The 27,270-nt window shown below is 40.4% G+C and overlaps 1 protein-coding gene across 4 annotated transcripts in view; it reads right to left on the reverse strand.

Moving 5' to 3' along the window:
- Positions 1-208: 208 nt before the first annotated feature.
- The window catches only part of SVOPL (SVOP like), a 92,818-nt gene continuing 65,756 nt past the window's right edge, over positions 209-27,270 (reverse strand). For 2 of the 4 annotated variants that reach the window (XM_045052814.1, XM_045052813.1), the window contains 5 exons: positions 24,985-25,184; positions 24,246-24,357; positions 23,436-23,517; positions 15,094-15,183; positions 1,072-1,580 (listed from right to left, as the gene is read on the reverse strand). In XM_045052814.1, the coding sequence (XP_044908749.1) occupies positions 1,443-1,580; positions 15,094-15,183; positions 23,436-23,517; positions 24,246-24,357; positions 24,985-25,184 (622 nt within the window). In that variant the 3' untranslated portion in view covers positions 1,072-1,442. Of the gene's footprint in view, positions 1,006-1,067; positions 1,581-15,093; positions 15,184-23,435; positions 23,518-24,245; positions 24,358-24,984; positions 25,185-27,270 lie in introns of those variants that run through there. The other 2 variants (XM_023250606.2, XM_045052815.1) reach the window with 2 other exon arrangements.

Consider the following 27,270-nt stretch of genomic DNA (forward strand, 5'->3'; position numbering starts at 1 on the left):
TTAAATACTGTCTGGCCCTTGACAGGAAAAGTTTCCTGACTTTAAGCTATTTGTGCCTCTTGTTCAAATAGGGGTGACTTGCACCCTTATGGAAGCAGGGGTATAAACCCTGTCATAGTTTAGTAATACAGTGATACTTGATTCTAGTTGCAGTGAGTTCTTTTTTCCCCTGCAGAGGGGGGATAGGAGGAATTGATGAGCCAAGCCATTAGGGTCCCCAGTTTTATAGGTGTCCACAGTAAGCCTGAATAGCAATCAAAGAATCTAAATGTAAAAGCCTTCGGCGTTTTCTTTCCACACCATACTTAACCTACTAAAGTGATATGCACAGGTGTGATGTCCTGCGTGAAAGCATTTGCTTAACAAAGGGCAAATGGTGACATGATGTCAGAGAGCTTGCTGCACTTTCATTTTTTTAAATCTCATGGGAATCAAAGATTCTCCCATAAAGTAATGAAATTAGAATACAAATAGAATGGGAAAAAATAGTGTATTCCCAGTATATACAAGACTCATACTCATTTAAGCATATTTTATAAATAAGCAACTTTCATCAAGATGGAGGCAATTTAAATGCTCGTTTTTGCCGTGAAGTTGGTGACTGTTGTGAAAGGCTTAGTGATACAACCCCAAGTTCATGCCTTAGCTACAAAATTTCAGTCCAACTTTTGCTATAAACCTCATGGGAGAATATCAAGTATATATGCACTTGCTCTGAGAAACTTTACTTCCCCCTGCCCATCTCCCATAGACCTACCTTTCCCATCTTTGAAGTATATTTTTACAAAAGTTCTCTGTAGTCTCCCAAAAAAGACAGGAATATAAAATTAACCCACCTCATCCTCATGTGCCTTATTTTTCAGAAATACATAATCAGTGTCTTAATTACCAAGTAGCATACAGAAATTAAACCAGGTCTTTAAAACTGTGCCACAGCTCTTTGTAAACACAAAATGCATTTTTCTTCTCCGGTAGACATTGGTTTGCAGGACTTCATTTAATTTGCTGGAATAAGAAGTGATTTAGTAGATCAATACATTTAATAAAAAGGCTTCTCCATTCATCCTCAGCTGTCAGACACTAGAAACTAGTAATAGATGATTTCTTAATAAACTTATAATGAATTAAGAGACTCGCATTTACCTTTGTGTACCTGGTAATGGCAATGGTAGTTTTATAGTTGTTATTTTAGTGGAATACAGACATTATTCAGGGAAAATCACACCACACTATCGTCTTTGAAGAGTTTAGCAAAGGTTTGGAGTGAATAATTGGTTACTCTAGCTTCAGTGCTGCTCAAAGTTACATGCAAGCCAACTGGATACTCAGGCTTTTTACTCAACACCATTGTGTCAGTACACACTTGGATGTCATGTCTACTTCAAAGAATTTCCATGCTCCAAGGTCATTTCCTTTGGTCAAAAGGTGGTAGCTGAGAATACTTAAGAGATTTCTGCATCACTTACCTGTAGAGCTCGTCCTTTGGTCTCAATGGGGAGAGTAAAGGCAGAAATGGCACATACAATGCAGACTGATGAGAAAAGACACAGGGCCCCCAGGAAGGATGCGCTCATAAGAACCTGCAAGTCACAAGGAATGACTCCATTTATTGTGTCCCAGTCACTTGTCAGCTGATTTTTTTTTATGTCAAAGGGGAAATCATCTCTCCACAGACATGAATGAATGTCTTTTGTAGCCATTCTATAAATTGTGCCTTCCCGACGCCTCAGGTGAGTTATTTATTTGGGCCCAGCTACTGCAGGCATTTTGTGTGATTCTGTGAGCGGGGACTGACATAAGCATGTACTGGCCAGGTCAGACCTCGCTGCACCCACTCCTCCCGCATCTCCAGAGCAAACCAGTACCTAGGGAAGGTAAAAAGATGTGGTTTTCCCACACTCTCATACCAGTTTAGTTTGCTCAACCTCTAGTTCATTTTATGCAGAACTCCCTCTGCCAAACATCCACTTGTCCCCTTCAGTTCTGACAGGATGAATTAGGGAAAAAGGTTTTGGAGATGTAATCTGTAGTGTCTGGAAAGATGACATGTCTATGTATGTTCATGATGTTTCATGTGTGACAAAACTGGTGTTCATTTTTCCACATTCAGAATGAATTTCTACCAATTTGTACACAACCTTTGGCTGAGATCATGCTGTGTTACTAGCTAGTAACATTACCATTTCCTACATCCATTAACCCAGGGCTGCCTGAAGTTGCAAAACCTAACTGCTCTCCTAGCTAGGACCAGAGGCAACTGCATTTTGGGTTTGGGGGGTTTTGTTTTGTTTTGTTTTGTTTTTAGCTTCCCTACAGAGAAACCATGCTGGGCTTCCTAACAGGGCTCTAGCCACCTACTAGATGTGAGTGGATAGTCTTCCAGTAAGTTCCTTTCTGCCTAAAGTCAATTTCTCTTGTTTGTAACCAAGAACCCTAATGCCTGATTATAAAAATAATTTGAGAATTCTGTTACAATGTGGATTTCCAGGCCCCCCTTTGATGTACTGTATCAAAAAGAAAGATCTATTCATCTCTACTTCTAAAATCCAGCCCAGAACAGGAACAAAGAGGGACATTACACAGTGATAAAAGGTTTAGTCAATGAGGCAACAATTTTGAAGGTTTACGTACCAAAAAGCTTCAAAATATATTCAGTAAAAACTGAATGGAGATCTAGATAGATCCACATACAGTTGGAAACTTCAAGACTGTCCTCCCTCAACAACTGATAGAACTACTAGGCAGAAAATGGAGGCTATAGAAGAACTTCATGACACCAACAACCAACAGGGTATAACTGACATTTACAGGACACCTTACCCAACAGCAGCAAAGTACGTATTCTTTTCTACTGCCCCTGAAACATTCACCAAGATAGACCATGTTCTGCGGCATAAAATGAACCTAAAAGATTTAAAATCCTAGAATGTGTTCTGACTAAAAGGGTATCAAACTGAAATAACAGAAATATAACAGCAAAATCTCCACTTCTAATCCATGGGTCAAATCTCAAAAATAAAAACAACAAAGAATATTAAATGTGTGAGACACAACTAATAGGGACAAAAAATAAAAAAATAGGAATAAATAAGAAATGTGTAGGACGTATATGAAGAAAATTGTAACTAAAGAATATGTAAAATTGAGTAAATCTAGTTCTTAGAAAATTGTGAAAGTATACTTCTCAAAGTCATCTATAATTCTAATGGATTCTCAATCCAAATTCCAGTAGGATTTTTTTTTTTTTTTTTTTAGTCAATTTAGGGGAAAAAATTGACCCTAAGATTTATTGGAAACAATTAACATGCAAGGAAAATCTGGAAATTTCTGAGAACAAATGCAAGTGAGAGAATCTGAGGGAAGTCACCAGCCTAAGTGGTAATAACGTTCTAACCATGAGCAGTGTGATACTGGTGCCAAAATAGAATCCAGTATGGAAGCGGGGGTTTCCAACAATGGAGTCATGGTAAATCAACTGAGAATAGCCAGACAAAAGGATGATTAGTGGCCCCAGGAGCAACTAGCTAGCCATTGTTTTGTTGATTTTTAAAGCTGAATTCTTACCTCAGGCCTGAAGCAGAAATAAATTGTGAAAAGATCAAAGAATTTAATGTTTTAGATGAAAACACTGAAAGCTGTTAAACTGGTAGTATATTGGAAATATTTTTAGAAATAATGCATGAATGATGAAGGCCAAATAAACATGATACAAAACATTAACTCTAGAAGTGAAAATACTTGGTAAATTGACTACATAAAAATTTAAAATTTTGCAATATGTAGATATATGTGTAGATAGATGGAGAGTTTGTGTATGTGTGTTTATATATGAGCCTAGGAACATATATACTCACATATATGTACACATGTACATAGACAAGTTACAACATTTGATAACTGCTGGTAGCCCATCACCCCTTCCCTCCTATTCTTCCAATTTCCTTTTTTTTAATGAAACCAGGAAGACAATGACTATAAAACCTAACAAAAATAAAATACATACACACAAAACCCCAACTGCCCTCTCAAGTGTATTGATTCAAAAATTGTAAATAAGTACCAGTAAATAAAACCTAGTGGTTCACTAACAAAACACTGGCTAAGTGGACCCTCGCTGCTATCCCCTGCACCACGGTGTGGAAGCTCTCCCCACCCACTCCTGCTCCCTCCCTCATTTGCCCTGCCAGGTGTTCCCCAACAAGTCTCTTGCACATTGAATTCTCTGTTAGCATCAGCTTTCCCAAAGACTGAAACTATTTCAGTAAAATAGTTGGATACAAAATCAATATAAAAAATAAATTCAGGAGCACCTGGCTGGCTCAGAGGAGCATGTGACTCTTGATATTGGGGTCATGAGTTCAAACCCCATGTTGGGTATAGAGATTACTTAAATAATAAAAAATAAATGCATTTTCTATATTAAAACATTCAAAAAAAATTTTTTAACTTGTATTCTTTTTTGACAGAGTGCAAGTGGGGACAGGCAGAGAGAGAGGGAGACACAGAATTGGAAGCAGTCTCCAGGCTCTGAGCTGCCAACACAGCGCCCGATGCAGGGCTCCAACCCATGAACTGTGAGATCATGACCTGAGCCGAGAGTAGGACGCTCAACCAACTAAGCCACCCAGGTGTGCCCCTCAAAAAATGTTTTGATGCCTACTACATGCCAGGTACTGGAGGAGCTAGAAATACAAAAGATAGTAAAACAAGCCCATATTGTCCTCACAGGGCTTAAAGTGTTGGAAGAGAGAGATTTTGAATAGACTGGCAAAACAAATCAGCAATTATAATCTGATAATCTGAAGGAAAATTTCAAGGGGTCATAAAAGCTCACAGCAGAGAGACCAGACTTAATTTAAGGCATCAGGGAGGGCTTTTCTGAGCAGAGAATCCTAGATTACTGGAAGTGGAGACAGGGTGGAAAGGGAGAGGGTTTCCAGTCCATGGGAATAGCAAGTGAGAGAATCCCAGAAGGCGGTAACTGTGGTAATCAACTACCAACACCAGATTGCTTATAGCTAGGTAAATGGGTATGAGCACAAGGTTGGGAGCCTTAGTGGTGGAGTCTTGTAAACCAAGTTGAGGATCTGGGTCTTCGTCTAAGAGGAAGGGCAAGACAATAAAGGATTATAAACAAAAGAACACAGATCAACATGGATACAGGGAGGAGAGGAAGTTGAAGGAGAGTAAGAGCTTGCAGAATAGTCCGGATGCTCTCTTGGCAGCCCAGTGAGGTGAGGGTAGTTTGAACCAGAGTGGTGCAGGTGGTGAAAAAGGAGGGAAGGTGAATTATGCAGGATCTACTAGCAGGCTAAATCCACATGGTTGGGGATTGAATAGTTGGGGAGGGTGAAGGGAGTGAAGACCAGGTTGGAAAGTGACAACATTCACTGATGGGGACTGTGTAAGAGGAATGGGTTTGGGAAAGATATCCTGAGTATGATTTTGAGACATTTGAGTGGAAATGCCCAGGGGGTGATTACATTCATGAATCCGGAGTTCAGAAGAAAGACCTAGTCCAGAGATACAAAGTTGGGATCCATGAGCAAATGACTGGTAACTAAAATCATAAAAATGGGTGAAATCACCTACATGGAGATAGATTATAAAAAGATGAGGGTCTAAAATTGAGCACCGAGAATCCTCAACAATAGAGAAAAAGCAGAGGAAGATCAATCACAAGTTGAGAAGGAACAGCTGGAGATGCAGGAGAAAACCCAAAGTGTGCCAGGTGATGGATGCCAAGGGAAGAGGTAGCCATCAGTGTTTACAGTGAGGGAGAAGTCAAATGTGATGGGAGATTAAAACAAAGTTTGAATTTAGAGACATGGTCATCATCAGAGACACCATCAAGAATCATTTTGGTGGAGTAGGGATGGCTGCAGCAGGTTTGGGGGGCAAGGGAATGAGTGGGGAAAGGAAGTGAGGACAGTGTAGGAAAGGAACCCATTCAAGTAGTTTGGCTGGAAAGAGAAGGAAAGAAAGTCAATGGGGGTGAGTTTACCGTTTGTAAGCTATGGAATCGTAAGTACATTAAATGTTGACTTGAGGGGCATCTGGATGGCTCAGTCGGTTAAGCATCCAACTTCAGTTCAGGTCATGATCCCATGGCATGTGAGTTTGAGCCCTGCATCAGGCTCTGTGCTGATAGCTCAGAGCCTGGAGCTTGCTTCAGATTTTGTCTCCCTCTCTCTCTGACCCTCCCCCGCTTGTGCTCTGTCTCTCAATTATAAATAAACATTTAAAAAAAATTTTTTAAATAAATGTTGACTGGAAGCATTCCATCTGGAGGGATAGACTAGAATCACAATACAGATGCGATTATAAATTTGAAAAACTCAAGAGGCTCGAATGAAAAAACCATCTTGAATGCATTCAGTGAGCTGGCTGTTTGCAAATCAACAGCTTTTCCAAATACAAATAACTTAGAATGCAAGACTAGAATTTATAATGAAAGCAAATAATCTATTCACAATAACAATGAAAAGCCTTAAAATGCCTAAGAATAAATTTAACAAGATATGCAGGAGCTCTTTGAAGAAACACTAACGTGTCAGCAAGGAACAGCATAGAACAAACATTGAACAAATTGACACAAACTCTGCTCTTAGGAAGATAATACCAAGGGGGAAGAAAAGTCCATTTTTTCCTAAATTAATGGATACATTTAATGAATTAATCATTAAAATCTTAATAGGATTTGGACAGGCAAGGGAGGCACATTGTAATTAAATGATTCTGAGGTTTATCTGAGAAAAAAGAACAATTAGGTGGGGCCTAGGCAGCCAGTTTTGAAAATGTACTATAAATATTCAACTAATAAGAATATGACAATGACGAAACCAGACAGATTAATGGACTAAAATAGGCTAGAAATAGACCAAGAAATTGTGGAAATGTAAGTAAATAGACATTTCTAATCCAGGAGTAAAAAATAGGTTATTAAATCAAGTGTGTAGGGACCACTGGCCTTCCATCTAGGGAATCATAAAGCTGTTTGCTGCATTAGGCCTCCTACTGCCGTATCCCAATGGCCTGGGAGAGGACAAGTCAGGGATTTCTCGATTGGAACCAGGGATGCTTTTAAACACTTTTATATGCATGCTATACTTCAATAAAATGCTTATGAATCCTCTCCCCCAAAACAAGTCCACAGACTACAGGCAAGGAGATGTGTATTTTCACAATCCTAATCACAGAACACAGAAGTTGTAAAGAAAATACTGATAAATTTGTGAACTTACAGTTTCTGTACAAAGCAAGGAGAACATAAATAAGAATGAAAAACAAATGGAAAATTGGGACAAATGTTTACAATATGCCGGAAAAATGGTTAAAATCCTTCATGTATGAAGGACTCACCAATCAAGGATTTAAAACTGAATTGGAAAATGGGAAGGACCCTGAATGGACAAGCTAAAAAGATAAAATACCCAATTAAAATGCGCAAAGAACATTCAGTTTCATTACTCGTCAAAGAAATGCTAAATATAATAACAAAGATCATTTATTGCCAGTGAGACTAGCAAATATGACAAAGACTGACAAACCCAGTTGGCAAATCTGTGAAGCAGCAAGACCTTACCAGTGCAACATTCCCAAGGAGAGTTTTAGCACAATGTGTCAAAATGGAAAATGAGCAGACCCCTTGACCTACTTACCATTCCAATTCCTAGGAATTTATCCTAAAGAGATAATCCCAAAGTTAGATAAAAATGCAAGCACGAGGACGCTCATTACTGTTATTTATGATAGAAAAATATTCAATAGTCTAGACCTTTAACAATATAGAACCAATAAAGTAATTGGAAATTTACTTTTGGAATATGCATACAAGGGTCTATTTTTCAGCATCAACAGAGAGCTTGACTTTTATTCATATGAAAAAAATGTCTGCAATGTATTGTTGCATACAAAAAGCAGACTACAAAATGTATGTTGTTATCAACCTAAAAAGTTCCCATTCAAGATGGCAACATAGGAGGATCCTGAAAGTACCTCCTCTGTGGACAGACTGAATCTACAGCTAAATAGAAAACCATTTCCTCTGAAAGAAACACAAAAACTAGCCGAGCAACTCCTAAGCGTAAGGGAAACAAGAAAAAAATCCACATCAAAACAGTAGGAGAGGCTGAGACACAATCTTGCCATAAACCCCACCCCTGGTGCAGCTACCACAATCAGGAGGGAACTTAGAACTCCAAGCTTCTCCCTGAGGAGCTAAGGGTTTGAATCCCACATCTGGCATGCCAACTTTTAAGACCTGTGCCTGAGAGATGAGCCCCCACAACATCTAGCTTTGAAAGCCAATGAATGGGCTTGTATCCATGAGATCCACTCAGCCACATCAAACTGAGAAACAGTTCTTAAAGGGCTCACATGAACTCACCTGGCTACCTACCCTTCCCTCCCACCTGTCCCCTCTCTCCCTCCCCCACCAACTGCCACCCTCCCACACCCCCACCCAGGGTACAGAGGCAACACACTGAAACACATCCAGTCTTTTTGTGAAAGAGGCCTATTTTCTTCTCTTAAAGCATCACCCTCACCCTGATAGGCAAGCATCTACTTGAACACACAACGAGGAATTTACTGAAATATTCTCCAAATATGGAGGCCAGCAGTTGCCAGCTTTACATCCTCCCTCGACCTTGCTCCAGATCTCTGGTATCTCCAAGGAAGGAGCTCGTGCACATGTCTGGTGCCCTAGTTTTTGTGGCTATTGCCCAGGAGACATCTGATCACCTGTCTCCGATGGCCAGCAGGGCTAAAGTTTATGGGTCCACAGGAATATAACAAGCAAACAGTTCCTGTACTGTAACCAGCTACACTACAGGAGACAGCAGTGGAAAGCCAGCACACAGAAACTCTGTCTGTCTGGATTTCTGGAAAAGAGGCCAATTAGCTGATCTTCATAGCTGTAGCCTGTGGTCAGGTATCTAACTACATACACATTTAGGGGCCAAGTGTAATCCTCCCCAGACCCTTCAGAGGGTGAGTGCCATCTTCTCCCTCTGGCTCACTCCAGGTCACCAGCATCTCCCGGAAAGGAGCTTAAACATATGTCTGCCCCAGTTTTGGTGGCTGCCACCCAGGGGCACCCCTTGGTCATCTGGTTCTGGTGGCCAGCAGAACTTCTATTCATTGGTCCCATAAGACCGCAACAGACAGAAACAGTTGCCAACTGGCTGCCTGCCCTCTGACCCCACCCAGAGCACAGCACAGGCACGGCCGATTGAAACACAGCAAACACACAACCAGTCTTTCTGTAAAGAGGCCGATTCATTTATCTTCAAGGTGTGGCCTGAGGGGCAGACTTCCACATACATTTAGGGGCTGACTACACTCTCAAGAGAAGCAGTACCAGCTTCACACTTTCCCTCTGCCCCACCCCATAAAGTAGCAAAAAAAACCCTCCACTAATCTGTGAATGGATACTCAAAAAGATGTTGTGTGACATCAAAAACATAAAATGGGTAAGTAAAAAAAATGAATGCCTACAAATGAGTTCAAACTTAAACTGTCATCAACTTAAAATACTGTTGTATCTATACAAGGTCTTACATAAGCCTCGTGGTTACCACAAAGCAATAACCTAGAGTAGATACACAAAAGATTAAGAATCCAAGCAAACCTCTACAGAAAATGATCAAGTCACAAAGGGAAAGCAAGAGAAGAAGAAGAAGAACAAAGCCAGAAAACAATGAACAAAATGGTAGTAAGTGCATACGTATCAATAATTACTTTAAGTTAGGACTAAATACTTTAATCAGAAGGCACAGAGTGGCTGCATGGCTACAAAAACAAGACCCATCTCAATGTTGTGTATAAGAGACTTACTTCAGATGTAAAAATGTAAACAGACTCAAAGCAAAGGGATGCAAAATTATATTCCATGCAAATAGAAACAAAAAGAAAGCTGAGGTACCTATATTTTATCAGACAAAATAGCCTTTAAGACAAAGACTGTGAAAGACAAAGGCAATACAAAATGATAACGGGATCGATTCAACAAAAATGACATAGCACTTATATTTATGTACCCAACAGAGAGGCACCTAAATATACAAAGCAAATACTAACACACCAAAGGGAGGAATAAGTAGCAATAATACGAGACTTTAATACCACACCTTGATCGATGGATAGATTGTCCAACCAGAAAATCAATAAGGAAACATTGGTCTTAAACTTTTTTTTTTTCCAACTTTTTTTTTTTTTTTTTTTTTTGGGACAGAGAGAGACAGAGCATGAACGGGGGAGGGGCAGAGAGAGAGGGAGACACAGAATCGGAAACAGGCTCCAGGCTCTGAGCCATCAGCCCAGAGCCTGATGCGGGGCTCGAACCCATGGACCACGAGATCGTGACCTGGCTGAAGTCGGACGCTTAACCGACTGCGCCACCCAGGCGCCCCTGGAAACATTGGTCTTAAATGACATGTTAGACCAGATGGACTCATCATATATACAGATTCCATCCAAAAGCAACAGAATACACCTTTTTCTCAAGGATACATGGAATGTTCTCCAGGATAGATAATAAATGTGTTAGATCACAAAACAAGTCTTAATAAATTTAAGAAGACTGAAGTCCTATCAAGTACCCTTTGCCCCAGTAGTATGAAACAAAAATTAATTACAAGAAGAAACTGGAAAACTCACAATTATGTTGAAATTGAACAACACGTTGCTGAACAGCCAAGGAGTCAAAGAAGAAATCAAAGGAGAAATAAAAAAATACCGTGAGATAAATGAAAATAGAAATACAACATACTAAAACTTATGGATACATAAAAACCCATTCTAAGAGGGAAGTTCCTAGTGATAAAGCCTATTTGAGGAAATAAAGATCTCAACTAAAAAACTTAACTTTATACCACAAGGACCTAGAAAAAGAACAAATGAAGCCTAAAGTTAATAAAAGGTAGGAAATTGGGGCTCGATCAGTTAAGAGTCTGACTTCGGCTCAGGTCATGATCTCTCAGTTCGTGAGTTCGAGCCCCATATTGGGGTCTGTGCTGAGCTCAGAGCCTAGAACCTGCTTCAGGCTCTGTGTCCCTCTCTCTCTGCTTCTCCCCACTCTCACTCTCTCTCTCTCACTCTGTCTCTGTCTCCCCACTCTCTCTCAAAAATAAATACACATTAAAAAAAAATAGAATGTAGGAAATAACAATGATCAAAGTGGAAATAAATGGACACTAAAGAGACAATAGAAAAGATCAATAAAACTAAGAGCTATTTTGGTAAAAAAAAAAAAAAAAAAAAAAAGACAATCCTTCAGCTAGACTCACCAAGAAGAGAGAGGACTCAAATCAGAAATGAAAGAGAAAATGTTACAACTAATGCCACAGAAATACAAAGGATCATAACAGACTATTATGAACAATTATACCAACAAATTGGACAACTTAGAAGAAATGGACAAATTCCCAGAAATATACCATCTACTAAGACTGAATCATGAAGAAATAGAAAATGTGGGTGTGCCTGGGTGGCTCAGTCAGTTAAGCACCTGACTCTTCATTTCAGCTGAGGTCATGATGTCACGGTTCATGAGATCAAGCCTCATATTAGTCTCTGTGCTGACAACATGGATCCTCTTGGATCCAACATGGATCCAACATGGATCCTGCTTGGGATCCTCTCTCTGCCCCTCTCCTGCTCATGCTCTCTCTTTCTGAATATAAATAAATAAACCTTAAAAAAAAATAGAAAATCTGAACAGGTAAATTACTAGTAAGGAGATTAAATCAGTAATCAAAAAATTCCCAACAAACCCAAGTCCAAGACCATTGGCTACACTGGTAAATTCTGCCAAACATTTAAAGAATCAATACCAATCCTTCTCAAATTCCTTCAAAACATATAAGAGGGAACACTTCCAAACTCATTTTACAAGGCCAGCATTACCCTGATACCTAAGCCAAAATCTTTAATGTTTATTTATTTTCAGAGAGAATGTTTATTTATTTATTTTCCCCTGGGTGAACAGGGGAGGGGCAGGGAAACAGGGAGAGACAGGATCCCAAGCAGGTGTCCCTAGACCACTATCTTAAATCATACACAAAAATCAACTCAACTCAACCTAACGCAAAATTCATCATGTCACCTCCCTGCTTAAAACCCTTCAATTATTTCCCACTACTCCTCAGAAAAAATCCCAACTCCTCAATATGCCTGTCAGGCACTTTGTCTCCCTGCACATCTCTCCCCTTAACTCAGCACAGCTATTTTCTGTTCCTGGAACACCCCAGTCTCGGCCGCATCTCCAGGCCCTTGCACCACCAGGCATCCTACTTGAAATGCTATTTCTCTTTGTAAGTTGTCAACTTCTCATATTCCAGGTTTCAACTCCATTGTCACCTTCCCCGAGAGATTTTGCCTGCCACCCCTTCGATTATCAAATTACCTCCACAGCACTTATATCATCTGAAATTATCATAATTATTTCATATTTGTAAATTCCCAACTTGAAAGGAAGCCTCTCGAGAGCAAGAATCTTGCGGTGGGTGTTCTGCCAAGTGTTTAAACAGTAGGCTTTCCCTGGAAAAGTCCCACGGCTACCATATGCTAATTTCCATACTACACTACCACCAAGGGTAATTTCAAGGTCCACCGTGACCACAACCAGCTTGTAAAATTTCCTGAAAACTTAACAGTTCACTTTCACAAGCCAGGGCAGGCCAGCTCCAGCCCCACCACTGGAAACTTGTCTGACTTATTTACTGCTACAAATAAATAAAACTAGAACAATGCCAGGCATAGAGCCAAGTGTGTAGTAAGTGGTGATGGGGTGTTGAGTTGGAATAAAATAAGTCTCAATTCTGTCAGATATAGATGGTAGCTAGTTGAGTCTTTTTTTTTTTTTTTTTTTTTTTTTTTTTTGCCAGCTGCCAAACTGTTTCTAGAATTTGCAGACAATAATTTTGGAGTCAGCTTGTTGAGGGGGTCATTACAAGAGGTTCCTAAGTGAGGAGCAACAGGAGGAGGAAGAGGAGGAGGCAAGAGTGAGGGGAGTGAAAAGGGAAGGGGGAAGAGGAAGAATTAAGTGCAAGTAAAGCTTGTCTCCTGGTTGGTATTTTCCCTGTTGATGGCCGTGCTTCTCAGCAGGCGGTCCAGAGACCAATCCCATCAACTTTGCTCTGGGGACTTGTTACAACTACTGTAGTGGTCCCACAGACCAGCATCTATCTCTGGCCGGAATCTAGCAATCTTCTTGTTACCAAGTTACTCGTAATTCTGACACACACTGAAGTTTGAGAACCACGTCCAAGGGAAGGCTGACGGATTATGAGCTCATTAGAGCGACACGAAGACCTCACTGGAAGCAGCTCACCCCACCCCAAATGCAGGCACATATCCTAGGAGTGGATTCTAACTTCCCATTCCAGATCTGTTAAGAAAGCAAAACATTGCAATTGTATCGTGATTGAAATACTGGACTTAAAAGTATTTTTGTGATTGAGAAACATTTGTTTGAATATTTAGCATTTTGGCCTTATTAGTGATCATTGTTACTATTAGGTAGCATTAATTATTTACTATGTGTCATAGTGCTTTCCATGTGTTAATCTCATTTGATGCTCAAAACAAATCTATGTGGTAGGTGTTATCATTGATCTTTATTTTACAAATGAGGGGGGCAGATATAGAGACGAGTGACTTAACTATAAAAAGTTGTGACCCTCTGGCTGCAGGACGCTAAGCAGACCAGAGCCTTATGGCCCCAGAAGACTCAGTCCCAGTAGGCAATCTTTCCTGGTCCACAAAACCACTAAAAGCCATGTGGTCTCTAGGGTAAATACCCACAAATACCCAGAAAACCTCTTTCAAGTGGTTGAAAAACAGACTCAATTTCTAATGAAAGCTTGGAAAATAAACTATACCTTGGCCTGATCATCCAGAAAGAGGATTAATAATTTACTTCTGTGTTTCACCACTATGTTCTTTTCTGAAAATTGTGAAGTCGTCAGTATAACAGAACTTTGAAAATCACTAGACAAAAGCTGCCCTCATTTTTCCTTAAGATGAGTGGAAAAAGCACTCCCAAAATAGCTAAAAACACACAAACAATTTTATAGCAAATACACGAGACAGACTGCTCAGCCCGCAACAACCTCCTTTCTTTGAAAACTGCATTTCCCCCAGCTGCATTTGTAGGTAACCTTGACTCCTGGTCACAACTGATTTAGCTCAAGTATGAACATCTGACCAGACTTGACTAGGGACAGTCCCTTTTTATGGATGCAGAGAGAGTGCATCAGTGGCTGGATCTAAGGGTCTACGTTTGAGATTCATGGGATGACCTTGTACACAGGCAAGCATAGTACTGGTCTTCAGGGAGAGTGGGGTAAATCCTGAATGCTCAGAAAGGCAAAGGAGTGACTATGGGCCCAGACGGACATGAGGAGGAGAGGGCCTGAGTCCCTGTTACCACCGCTGCCTGGATCAGACTCTCCCAGGGCCTAGCCTCACTCCTGTCTTTTTGCTGCAGTCAGCTTGGGTGGATTTCCATTTCTGTGGCCAAAAGAGAAGGACCAGTGCAGATGAGCCAGCTGTTTAGCCCTCTGAAGAAACATTACCATGTGTAGCACCATATCTGCCTATATCCTTCCTCAAACAAGGGTCCATCCATGATTCCAGGCCACCTTTGGATTTTTATCCCAGTCTGCACTAGGTTTGCCCTAGCACTAGACTTATGCTGCCCACAAATGCCTCCAGGCACTTCTATAGTCTGTTTTTCAGTTGTGCCCCAGAATAGGGTCAGGGCTCAAACCAACTGTCATTCAACTGCTCAAGCTCCTAGCATCCTCCATTTCTTTTCTATCTTCCCACAACAATGCCCCACAAAATTCAAACCCTGCATGAGATGAAATACAGTTTGTTGACCAGCTACAAGCCTGGAAGCTTTTACTTAGCCTCTCTCCCTAACCCATATTCACCAAACAATGGGAAAACAGCAACTCAAGAAAAATCATTAAGTAAACAGAAATCCTTGATTACACCCTTAACTTGAAAGGACGTGGAATACATCTTTCCCCATCTACTTTAGACTTCTTCCCCCGCCCCCCTACAAAAACTCCTGGACTGTACCTGGGATATAAATGGTGCCACCATTGCACCAATGCGACACAGGGAGCCACTGGTCCCCATCCCCAAAGCGCGCATCGTTGTGGGATAGACCTGGAGAGAGAAGCATAAGAAGCATCAGTTAGCTTGGACTTTTTCCTTCCCAAGTCCCCTTCCCTTCCTCCCCTTGCCAAGCTTTGGTATATATCAAATACAAGACTTTTTTTTTCTTTTCTTTTTTTGTTTTTTGTTTTGTTTTGAGAGAAAGTATGTGCTCATGAGCAAAGGAGAGGCAGAGAGAGAGGGAGAGAGAATCTTAAGGAGACTCCACACTCAGTATGGAACCCACTGTGGGGCTTGTTCTCACAATGGTGAGATCATGACCTGAGCCAAAATTAAAGAGTTGGACACTTAACTGACTGAGCCACCCAGATGCCCCTCAAATACCAGATATTCTATACAGATATATAGGATATGAGATACAGGACATGTGTGTTCTCAGGCATACAACTTTGCATTCTTAAATATTAGAGAAACGATAAACACTTAGCAATTATCCTTTAAATGACCAAATTCCAAAATATGTTTAATTGAATATTCCAAGTATAATTTCAAAAAGGTAAGCTTTGGAATCAAACAGGTTTCCATTTTAAAGCTATAAATGTATAAAGTGTTTCTACTAATGGGGTGCTGGGGTGGCTCAGTCGGTTAAATGTCCGACTTCACTCAGGTCATGATCTCGCGGTCTGTGAGTTCGAGCCCCACATCAGGCTCTGTGCTGACAGCTCAGAGCCTGGAGCCTGCTTCGGATTCTGTGTTTCGCTCTCTCTCTGTCCCTTCCCTGCTTGCACTCTCCCTCTCTCTCAAATAAACATTTAAAAAATAAATAAGTGGGGTGCCTGGGTGACTCAGTCCGTTGAGCGTCCGACTTCGACTCAGGTCATGATCTCGCGGTGAGTTTGAGCCCCGCGTCCGGCTCTGTGCTGACTGCTCAGAGCCTGGAGCCTGTTTCGGATTCTGTGTCTCCCTCTCTCTCTGCCCCTCCCCCACTCATGCTCTATCTCTCTGTCAAACATTAAAAAAAAAAAATTGTTTTAATAAATAAATAAAAAATAAAGTGGTTCTACTGAAGGGAAAGAAAATCCTCCCCAAATAATGATTCAGTGAAACCTTTAATACAGATACAGTGAAAAGACTTGACCAGTGTGCCAGGTACATGCTATACCATTCATCACATTCTTGTTGCAGAATTTTATGTCCTGGGGCCCCTGGCTGGCTCAATGAGTAGAGCACACAACTCTTAATCTCAGGGATCTGAGTTCAAGCCCCATGTTGGGCATGGAACATACTTAAAAGAAAAAAAGAATCTTATGGCATAATCTACTTTTTTGATGCAACTTTATTACATTTGTAATAAAACTTCATTAATCTGGACTTTATTAATTCCAAATTCTTATAGGAACTGGCAAAAGTAAGCAAATGGTATTTAACACATTATAGGGAGAATACTTAATCTAAGAATGGTTTTTCAAAACTCGAGAATTTTCTCTCAAAGCTATACAATACCAGTAGTTTTTATTTCATTCACTAAAGCAAAGCACATAGCCCCTTTCCTCAGTCACATTTTGTTAAGTAGCATCTGTCAAATACAAAATCAAGAAGCTTTCTGGCCTAGCTGAAACCACCGTTTTTGTAAGAGAAGGTCTAGGAGTTGAGTGCCTTTTTTGGAAGCTTTTTTCTTTTTCTGGAAAATGAGGCTGAAAATAACTAAAAATAATAGATTCAGATACATGGTAACGATATCAGAGCAATGAAAATAAAGTCTTTTTTACATGTTTTGACAATTCTGGGTGGGATAATAGAAGATAATCATCTTCAGGTATGTACTTTTGATTTTTTTAGACAACAAGTATCACAAAGATTACTCAGAAATGACCTTCATGTTTTGACAATTCTGGGTGGGATAATAGAAAATAATCATCTTCAGGTATATACCTTTGATTTTTTTAGACAACAAGTATCACAAAGATCACTCAGAAATGACCTTTTAAATCAATTTGCCCCAAAATACGTTAAGTTGAATATTTCAAATATAACTTTAGAAACACACTGTATTACTCATGTCAAATACGCCAGTTTCCTATTTTTATCTGTATGGGGAGAAAAGAGTATTCTTCACTGTGGCTTTAATGGTTTTGACATGCCATATCTATAATCTGAACAAACAGACTTTTGCATTTCCTGAGATGAAAATGAACATAGCTTCCCCCTGCACTCTGCCTGTACTGCCCTCCTTGGGTAAGTGTACCTCAGTCCTAGGGTGGCAGGGTCCTCCCAGAAGACTAGCACAAATCCCCATCCACACCACATCTCCCAACCAGGGAGTTTTTCAAGGCTTCAGTTCTAGTGAAGCAGCATCAGGTCTCATTTAACAAGCAGACCAGAGCACAGCTAGTTAAACTCACCACATTCTGGCAAAGGTCCAAACACTGCCCATAGCAGGCAAGCAGAGCCTCTCCAGGCAAGCAGAGCCTCTCCAGATGACTGGCCTGAGGGACAGAGCAACCAAAACACAACAGCAGAGTGCACACAACAAACACCAGAGTCACTCACTTACTTAAGCACCAGGCCTGGACACCATATGACCTCTTCTTCACAAAGCCATTACTCTGAACAACAGGAAGGATAACAGGCCTTTCTAATGCACAGAGGAAGGCAGAGATTTGGACAAAAATGCCAAGATGGAGGAATTTATCCCAAATGAAACAATAAGATAAGGTCATGGCCAGATATCTAAGTGAAACAGATATAGGTAACATGCCTGATGAAGAATTTAGCAATGATTCTAAGGATAGTCACTGGGCTTGAGAAAAGAATGGAAGACTTAAGGGAGGCCATTACCACAGAGATACAAGAATTAAAGAAGAATCAGAGATGAAAAATGCCATAATTGATACTGGGAACCGACTGGATGCAAGAACTCAAGGATGGAAAAAGCAGAGGAAGGAGTAAGTGACACAGAAGAAAAAATTGAAAACAATGAAGTTGAACAAAATGGACAGAAAGAAGAATTATGAAACACAAGAATAGACTTAGTGAACTCAGTGACTCCATCAAACATAATAACATTCCTAGTATAGGAGTCCCAGAAGAAGAGAGAACAAGAGACTGAAAATTTATTTGAGGAAATAGCTGAAAACTTCCCTCACCTGAGGAAGGAAAAAGACATCCAGACCCAGGAGGCACAGAGAACTCCTGTCAAAATCAACAAACACATTGCAGCAACTTCTTACTCAACACATCTCCCGAGGCAAGGGAAACAAAAGCAAAAATGAACTATTGGGATCTCATAGTGATAAAAAGCTTCTGCACAGCAAAGGAAACAATCAGTAAAACTAAAAGGCAACTGACAGAATGGGAGAAGATATTTGCAAACGGCATATCAGATAGTTAGTCCAAAATCTATAAAGAACTTATCAAACTCAACACCCAAAAAACAAATAATCCAGTGAAGAAATGGACAAAAGACATGACTAGACACTTCTCCAAAGAAGACATCCAGATGGCCAACCGACACGTGAAAAAATGTTCAACATCACTCATCATCAGGGAAATACTAATCAAAACCACAATGAGATGTCACCTCATACCTGTCAGAATGGCTAACATTAACAACTCAGGCAACAACAGATGTTGGCAAGGATGTAGAGAATGAGGATCTCTTTTACACTGCTGGTGGGAATGCAAAATGATGCAGCCACTCTGGAAAACAGTATAGAGGTTCCTCAAAAAATTAAAAAATACCCTACGGCCCAGCAATTGCACTAGTAGGCATTTATCCACGGGATACAGGTGTGCTGTTTTGAAGGGACACATGCACCCCCATGTTTATAGCAGTACTATCAACAATAGCCAAAGTATGGAAAGAGCCCAAATGTCCAGCCATGGATGAATGGATAAAGAAGATGTGGTATACATATACAATGGAGTATTACTTGGCAATCAAAAAGAATGAAATCTTGCCATTTGCAACTACGTGGATGGAACCAGAGGGTATTATGCTAAGTGAAATTAGAGAAAGACAAATATCATATGTCTTCACTCATATGAGGACTTTAAGAGACAAAACAGATGAACATACGGTAAGGGAAACAAAAATAATATAAAAACAGGGAGAAGGACAAAACATAAGAGATTCTTAAAGATAGAGAACAGAGGGTTGCTGGAGGGGTTGTAGGAGGGGGGATGGGCTAAATGGGTAAGGGGCATTAAGGAATCTATTCCTGAAATCATTGTTGCATCATATGCTAACTTGGCTATAAATTTTTAAAATAAATAAATAAATACATAAATACATAAATGCATAAATACATAAATAAAATGTGAGGAGAAAAACAATAACAGGGACCAACAATGGTATGAACACGGATGAATCATCTGTCAACCTTTGCTGATTGACATTAGACTGGCTACAAATGTTGTTTTACAAGTTAAGGGCAAAGTAACCTCTAGGGTCATATGCTCATGCTTCTTTAGATTATTTGCCTTCTCCAGGTACATCTCTGAAGCTGTGCAAATGCATGTCAAGAGAGCTTTAACAAGTTAGAGTCCAAATTCTGGAATTGCTAAAGGAAACTTTAACAATTCCAAAACGTCAAAACAAAACTTTGTAATTCTCCTCTGACCACCCTTATAAACTTTTAAAATAATGCTTCCTACTCTGCTTCTATCACTATTGTTTTTTTCCCTCTTTTTGTTTTTTTTTCCTTACAGCACTTATTACCTGACAAGTAGATTTGCGTATTGTCTGTCCCCCACCCCACTAGAATCTAAGTTTTTTGAGAATAGGGATATTTTATGTTCACTGCTGTACCCCCAACATATGGGGAGAAGGTATCAATAAATGAATGAATCTAATCAAACATCTATCTAAGGTGATTCAGTAAACATTTCTTAGGTGCATTAGTAAGTAAAGGGATAACTAAGGCTAAAAAGAAAGAAAGAGGCACATTAATTTACCACCTATAATAGGACTTTAATAAATGTTAGCCAACAATATCATCATTTTTATTATTACATGTCCATGATTTTAGATGACATACGACCTTGGAGACAATATTTTGGAGCTTTCTCTTGGCCATGGGACAAAATCCTGACTTTGACTCTCTCCCATCAAGACTATATACACATTCATTCTTTGTTTAGACAGGAAAGGAAAAAACCTGATGAAAAGGAACATGAAGGCAATCATAAGAAGATAGAAGCTTTATTAACAGCAGGATTCCTGATCATGAAGAAGCAAAAAGGTGGGGACTGATTAACCAATTTGTTTCAGAGAACATTTTGAGGTTTTAGTTTCTTTCAATAAAACACACTATGTATCTGTCAGATGTGAAAAAAAAATCAACAAAAGCAGGCCAATACCAAGACATATTGCAGTTAAATTTGCAAAATAGAGTGTTAAAGAAAAAATCTTAAAAAGCAGCAAGACAAAAGAAGTTCCTAGCTTACAATGAAAGACCCATAAAGCTAGCTGCAGATCTCTCCATAGAAACCTGGCAAGCCAGAAGGGAGTAGCATGATATATTCAAAGTGCTGAATGGAAAAATTTGCTGCCAAGAATACACTATCCAGCAAGGCTATCATTCAGAATAGAAAAAGAGATAAAGAGTTTCCCAGACAAACAAAAACTAAAGGACTTTGTGACCACTAAACCAGCCCTGAAAGAAATATTAAAGGGGACTATTTGAGTGAAAAGGAGAGACCAAAAGTGACAAAGACAAGACAGGAACAGAGAAAACCCCAGAAACAACCATAATACAAGTAATAAAATGGCACTAAATGCATATCAACAATTCCGCTGAATGTAAATGGACTAAAGACTCTAATCAAAAGACACAGGGTGTCAGTGGTGCCTAGGTGGCTCAGTTGGTTAAGCTTCTGAATCTTGGTTTTGGATAAGGTCATGATCTCATGGTTTCTTGAGTTCAGGCCCCAAGCCAGACTCTGTGCTGGCAGCACACAGCCTGCCTGGGATTCTCTGTCTCCTCTCTCTCTGATCCTTCCCTACTCATACTGTCTTGGTCTCCCTCAAAAACAAATAAACTTAAAAAAAATACATATGGTGTCAGAATGGATAAAAAAAAAAAAAACTAGACCCATCTATAAACCTTCTATAAGAGACTCATTTTAGACCTCAAGATACCTGTGGATTCAAAGTGAGGGGTAAACATTTATCATACAAATGGATATCAAAAGAAAGATGGAGTAGCAATATTTATTTCACACTAACTAGATTTTAAACCAAAGACTATAACAAGAGATGAAGGGTACTATATCATAAAAAAATGGGACAATCCAACAAGAAGATCTAACAGTTGTAAATATTTATGCCCACAAAAGTGGAAGCACCCAAATATATAAAACAATAACAAATATCAAGGAGCGTGTTGATAATAACACAATAATAGTAGCAGACTTCAACACCACACTTACATGAACGGACAGATCACCTAAGCAGAAAATCAACAAGGAAACAATGGCTTTGAATGACATACCGGACCAGATTCAAAATATTTCATCCTAGAGCAGCACAATACACATTCTTTTCAAGTGCACACGGATCATTCTCCAGAAGAGATCACATACTGGTCACAAATCAGGCCTCAACAATACAAAAAGATTGAGATCCTGACATGCAAATTTTATGATCACAACACCATGAAACTGGAAGAAGAAATTTGGAAACACCATAAATACACAGAAATTAAACAACATGCTACTAAAGAATGAATGGGTCCACAAGGAAATCAAAGAAAAAACAAAAATACACGACACCAAATGAATATAAAAACACAATGGTCCAAAGTCTTTGGGATGCAGTAAAGTGGTCGTTGGAGAGAAGTATATGGCAATACAGGGCTACATCAAAAAGCAAGAAAAATCTCAAACAACCTAAACTTACACCTAAAGGAACTAGAAAAAGAACAAGAAATGAAGCCAAAACCCAGCAAACTGATGTAGCCACTGTACAAAACAATATGGAAGTTCCTCAAAAAGTTAAAAATAGAACTTCCCTATGATCCAGCAATTGCACTACTAGGTACTTATTCAGAGAATACAAAAATATTGATTTAAAGGGGCACATGCATCCCAATGTTTATAGCAGTGCTATCAACAGTAGCCAAGTTATGGAAAAAACCCAAATGTCCACTGACTGAAGGAGATAAAGAAGATATGGTGTGTGTGTGTGTGTATATATATATATATATATATATACACACAATTGTATATATATACACACACAATATGGTGTGTGTGTATATATATATATATATATATACACAATTGTATATATATATATATATATATATATATATATATATATATATATATATACACACACACACAATGGGATAATACTCAGCCATAGAAAAGACTGAAATCTTGTCATTTGCAACGACATGGATGGAGATACAGAGTATTATGCTTAAGTGAAATAAGTCCATCAGAAAAACAAATTCTGTATGATTTCATTCTTACATAGAATTTAACAGAGCAAATGAGCAAAGAGAGAGAGGCAAACCAAAAAATAGACTGTTAACTATAGAGAACAAACTGATGGTTACAGATGGGAGGTGGGGGGGGGGGGTGGGTGAAATAGATGATAGGGATTAAGGAGTGCACTTGTTGGGATGAACAATGGGTGATGTATTGAGGTGTTGAATCACTATATTATATACCTGAAACTATTTTTACACTGTATGTTAACTAACTGGAATTTAAATAAAAACTTGGAAAGACAGAAAAGAAAATGAGCACAGCTTTACCAGTTCCTGTAGTGCAATTTTCTCTAGCTCAATGAAGGACAACACCAGTTAAAATACAGTTGAATTTCCTGTTCAGATATCGTTTATTTCTAGGAATACTAGCTCTTCAGTATGGGTGTTTATGAGGAAATTCTCAAGCTTCTTTAGGTAGTACCTTGCATAAAATAGATGTATTAATTTAATAAATTCATAAAGAATATCATATTCAAATTTAAGCTATTTCTATTTTATTCAAACTTAAGCTACATGTTTCAAGTAACAGATGGATGAAAAATAGCATAGTACTAGGACAATAAGTTGTTTTTTACATGTGTCACAAGAAAGGCAAGTCTTAAATTTTTTCTTAGAGACTGGCTTGCACTAGACTTTATGGAGCAGAGGAAGCTATCAAATAAACCTCCTGGTATCATTTTTAGGAGGTATTTTTAGAAAATCATTCAAAGTCAAAAGAAGCTAGGATGCATTATCTGTGGACAGAGACCCTCAGTAGCTCACCTTGCATGCCTTGGTGTACCCAAGCCCCTCCCAACAACTGACCTCAGCAGTGTAAATATAGATGGTGTTGAAGTTGGCTGCCACCAAAGCCCTCAGCATGAACAGGAAGCCAATCAGGCCAGCACTAGGAAACAAGATGTCAGAGAAGTTAGGAAAGGCAGTATGGAGGGCCTTCCATGGCACTGACAAGTGCTCACATTACATAACTGAGCATTACAGGTGTTAACCCATGCCTACAGATAACCAAGTCCCAGGAGGTACTGCTTCTCAACTGGCCTGATTGTGGGGTCCTCAAGTAAATGCCTGACTCCAACCTTTAACCCAACTTCCTGTCCCCCCTCCCCGAAGTAGGCAATTCCAGCTTGCCCCCCAATCCCAGATTAGCACATCTTCTGCCACCACCCTCCAAAACCAATGCAGTTCGCAGAACGATACATACTATAATTGAGGACATTTAAGGATTGCAAATTAATAGTGAAATAAGTTTTTATGTCACAGGTATATTACCTGTTTCCCTGAGTATCTTAATAATGGTCCAGGAAATTTGGTAAACAATTACAGTCCTGAGATTCCAGGAAGCTTTGCATAAAGATCCTAAGTATCCAGGTGGGTGCAATGATTGCACCAGCACTAGCACCTATATCCTGGAATAGCTGATAGAGGGCTGGGTCTGTGGAAGAGGGAAGTGGGGGTGGCATGGAACAGAAAGGCCATTCCAGTCAGACCAGCAGCCTATTCACTACTCTGCTCATGAAAGGTTCTTTCCCCCAATGAACACTATGGGTCAAGAAACTCCAACTTAAAGCCACTGCATAAAACTAGATTGTTCTGAAGCAACCAGAGAGAAAATACCTTGATGTGCAAATGTTGAGAAGAAGGAAGAATAAGGCTGTACATCCCATGGTGATAGAAAGACTCAGCCGTCTTCCCAGGAAATTAATGCCCAGGATATTGAAAGGATTCACTAGAAAGCAAATGACAATAACAACTTCTGAAATCTTGAAAGCAAGATGCATTTACCAACATTGGCAAGGATTCCTCACTGTCATTTAAGAAAGAGGCAACTTCATCCAAACCTCATGTGTGTTCCAGCCAAAACCCAGTAACATGATCATCAAATTCAGGATTCCCCTTCAATATGTTTTTTCCTCATAGGTCCAAGAATGAAACGCAATGGCATATATATAAAGGATATTTTATGCCCAAGATTCTTATTACAACATGTAGGTCAATCACTAATTGAAACCCTGCTAGATCTATATTTTAAATGGTTTATACTGTTTTTCATCAAATTCAAGGTTCTGTTGACTTTTAAGTACCATTATTTTATGTCTACTGAAACAAAAACAGTGCTGCAAATTGAAATCTAACATGCCACCGTAAGACACATCTCACTTTCAGAGATGTCAAAACATAGAGGAAAACACGCATCCTAGAATTGATATAATACAGTAATTCAAAGCTCTACTCCTCCAGACTTCTCCCTATACCAATCTGCACTGGAGACATGTCAGCAAGATGTGGGGACTTGTTCAGCTCTACCAGGCAGGAGCCACAGAAAGGGACCCAATACACAGAGGTAGACACTTACGAGCAATTTCCCCAATGGTGCTGATAATCATGGTCTGGTAGTCAGAGGGGGCAAACATGTGGCAGTGGCAGGGACTCTGGCTCCCTTCTGTGTCCCCCACAGTCACCACCACCTCAGACCGCGAGCCACAGACCAAGTCCCGCTCCAGCAGCTCGGCACTGGCCAGAATGACTCCATAGTAGGCGAAAGAAATTCCCAGCCTGGAAGTGAGAGAAGCCAGTCATTAGAATGGCTGCCACCAGCCTGAAGGAGGGGCAGTGCCACCAGAAGTAGAGAGAAGGGGATAGAAGTCCCCCACCCCCACTCTCTTCTAGCAGTCAGGACAGGAGGCACTGGGTGGGAAGGGCATGGAAGGCAAGTCTCACCTATATCATGGAGCCTGGGGGAGGTGTGCAGGGGAACTGGAGTGGGAAATGGATTTGCAAACACAGCCTAGGACCAGATCCCGGAGGACCCCACAGTCAGTGAGGGAGTTTGAAGCACAAAACTGCTTGTTTAAAACAACACACATTTATTCCATCAGTCCTGTAAGCCAGAAGTTGTATGGGTCTGACTGATTTCTCTGCTCAGAGCCTCAGGAGACAGAAATCAAAGTGTAGGCAGGGCTGCATTCCTTTCTAGGTGTGGGGGGAAGAATCTTTCCAGATTCTAGGCAAAATTTTCTCCATGGGGCTGGAAAACTCCTCTCCATTCGCTTGCTGCTATTTGTTTTTATTCTTTTTTAATGTTTATTTATTTTTGAGACAGAGACAGAGACAGAGAGAGCGAGCATGAACGGGGAAGGGGTAGAGAGAGAGGGAGACACAGAATCCAAAGCAGGCTCCATGCTCTGAGCTGTCAGCACAGAAACCCATGTGGGGCTCGAACTGACGAACTGTGAGATCATGACCTGAGCTGAAGTTGGACACTTAACTGACTGAGCCACCCAGGTGCCCCTCCTTTGCTGCTATTGACCAGTTGCTCTCAGCTTCTGCAGGCTTCCTTCATTGCTTGTCTTCAGTCAGTGAGTGTGGACCCAATCCTTCTCAGGCCCTGGAATCACCCACCTCACCTCTTGCTTTCTTCTCTGCTCCATCTTTGATTCCAACTGGAAAAATCACTCTATTCTTAAAAACCCAAGTGATTGGAGTCTTCCATTTTGATGTCATACTCTATGTACTTTGTTTCATTTTTGTATGACTCCTTAAGAATAGGTAGGGTGTTCCAGAAAATTTCAAAACAATTCCTTTTCTTAGAATTACAAAGCAGGCATTTGTGATTTTTAAAGCATCTTATTGGGGGAGGGGGCAGGGCCAAGATGGCGGGGGAGCATGGAAGTTCTCTGCTTCTCTTGTCCCTGAAATGCAACTAGATCAGCAACAAACCATTTTGCACACCTAGAAAATGGATCTGAGGATTAACACAACAATCTGCATAACTTGGGCCACAGAATTTGGCAGATACACAGTGCAGAGAAGTGAACTGGGGAAAGAAAGAAGCCATGGAGGGTTGGGAGCTGATTTAGTTTGTGGAGAGAGTACAGAGATGCGGGGAGGTATAGGAAAATCACTCCCCCCAAAAAGCAGATGGAGAGAAAAAGAAAGAGTGGAAACACCCAGAAGGGTCTGAACAAGAAAGGGATAAAGGAGAAAGGAGAGGGTTTCAATACCATTAGGACTCTATAAATAGGGCAGAGCAGCACTGGAAAGTCCTCAGCCCAATACGTGGCGGTGCTCTGGTGGGAAGGGCAAATCCCCAGGAACTGGTAGCAAGGTCCAAAGGGTCCTTGGGCCACACAGGGAGAGGCGGTTCCCCTGCTGAGAGGACATTTGGTAGAGGCTGTGCGGCCTCCCCACAGGAAAAGGTCCTCGTGGACCCTGGAGAACAGCCACTTTTGCTGGTGTTGGAATAAGGACAACAGAATGTGGTGACACCTGGTGCCAGTTGTGTGCTGTGATTTGCCATAGTCCCTGAACCACTGATGCTACACAATCATGCAAACTTTTTCTGGGGCAGAAAAGTCTCTGGGTCTCTGGGTCTCTGCAGTGTTGCCGTTGCACAAGTGTTCGCAGAGTCAAGCTGGCACCTGGCCATTGCTCAGCAAGACCCTCCCCCAGAGGGTCAGGAAGGGCCCAAACTGCAGGGCCCTCAGAAGTGAGAGGTTTGGAAACAAAGCCCCATCTGAGATAAAATTTAGGAAGCAGTGCCACCTGGCAGGCTGACAGCTTGGTCACGGACAGTGGAGAAGCAGGAAGTGGATGGAAGCTGGAGATAAAGGAGGGGTGCCTGATGGCTGGTTGAGTAGGG

This window comes from Felis catus, chromosome A2 (genome assembly GCF_018350175.1).
Source record: "Felis catus isolate Fca126 chromosome A2, F.catus_Fca126_mat1.0, whole genome shotgun sequence".
Classification (NCBI taxonomy): Eukaryota; Metazoa; Chordata; class Mammalia; order Carnivora; family Felidae; genus Felis; species Felis catus.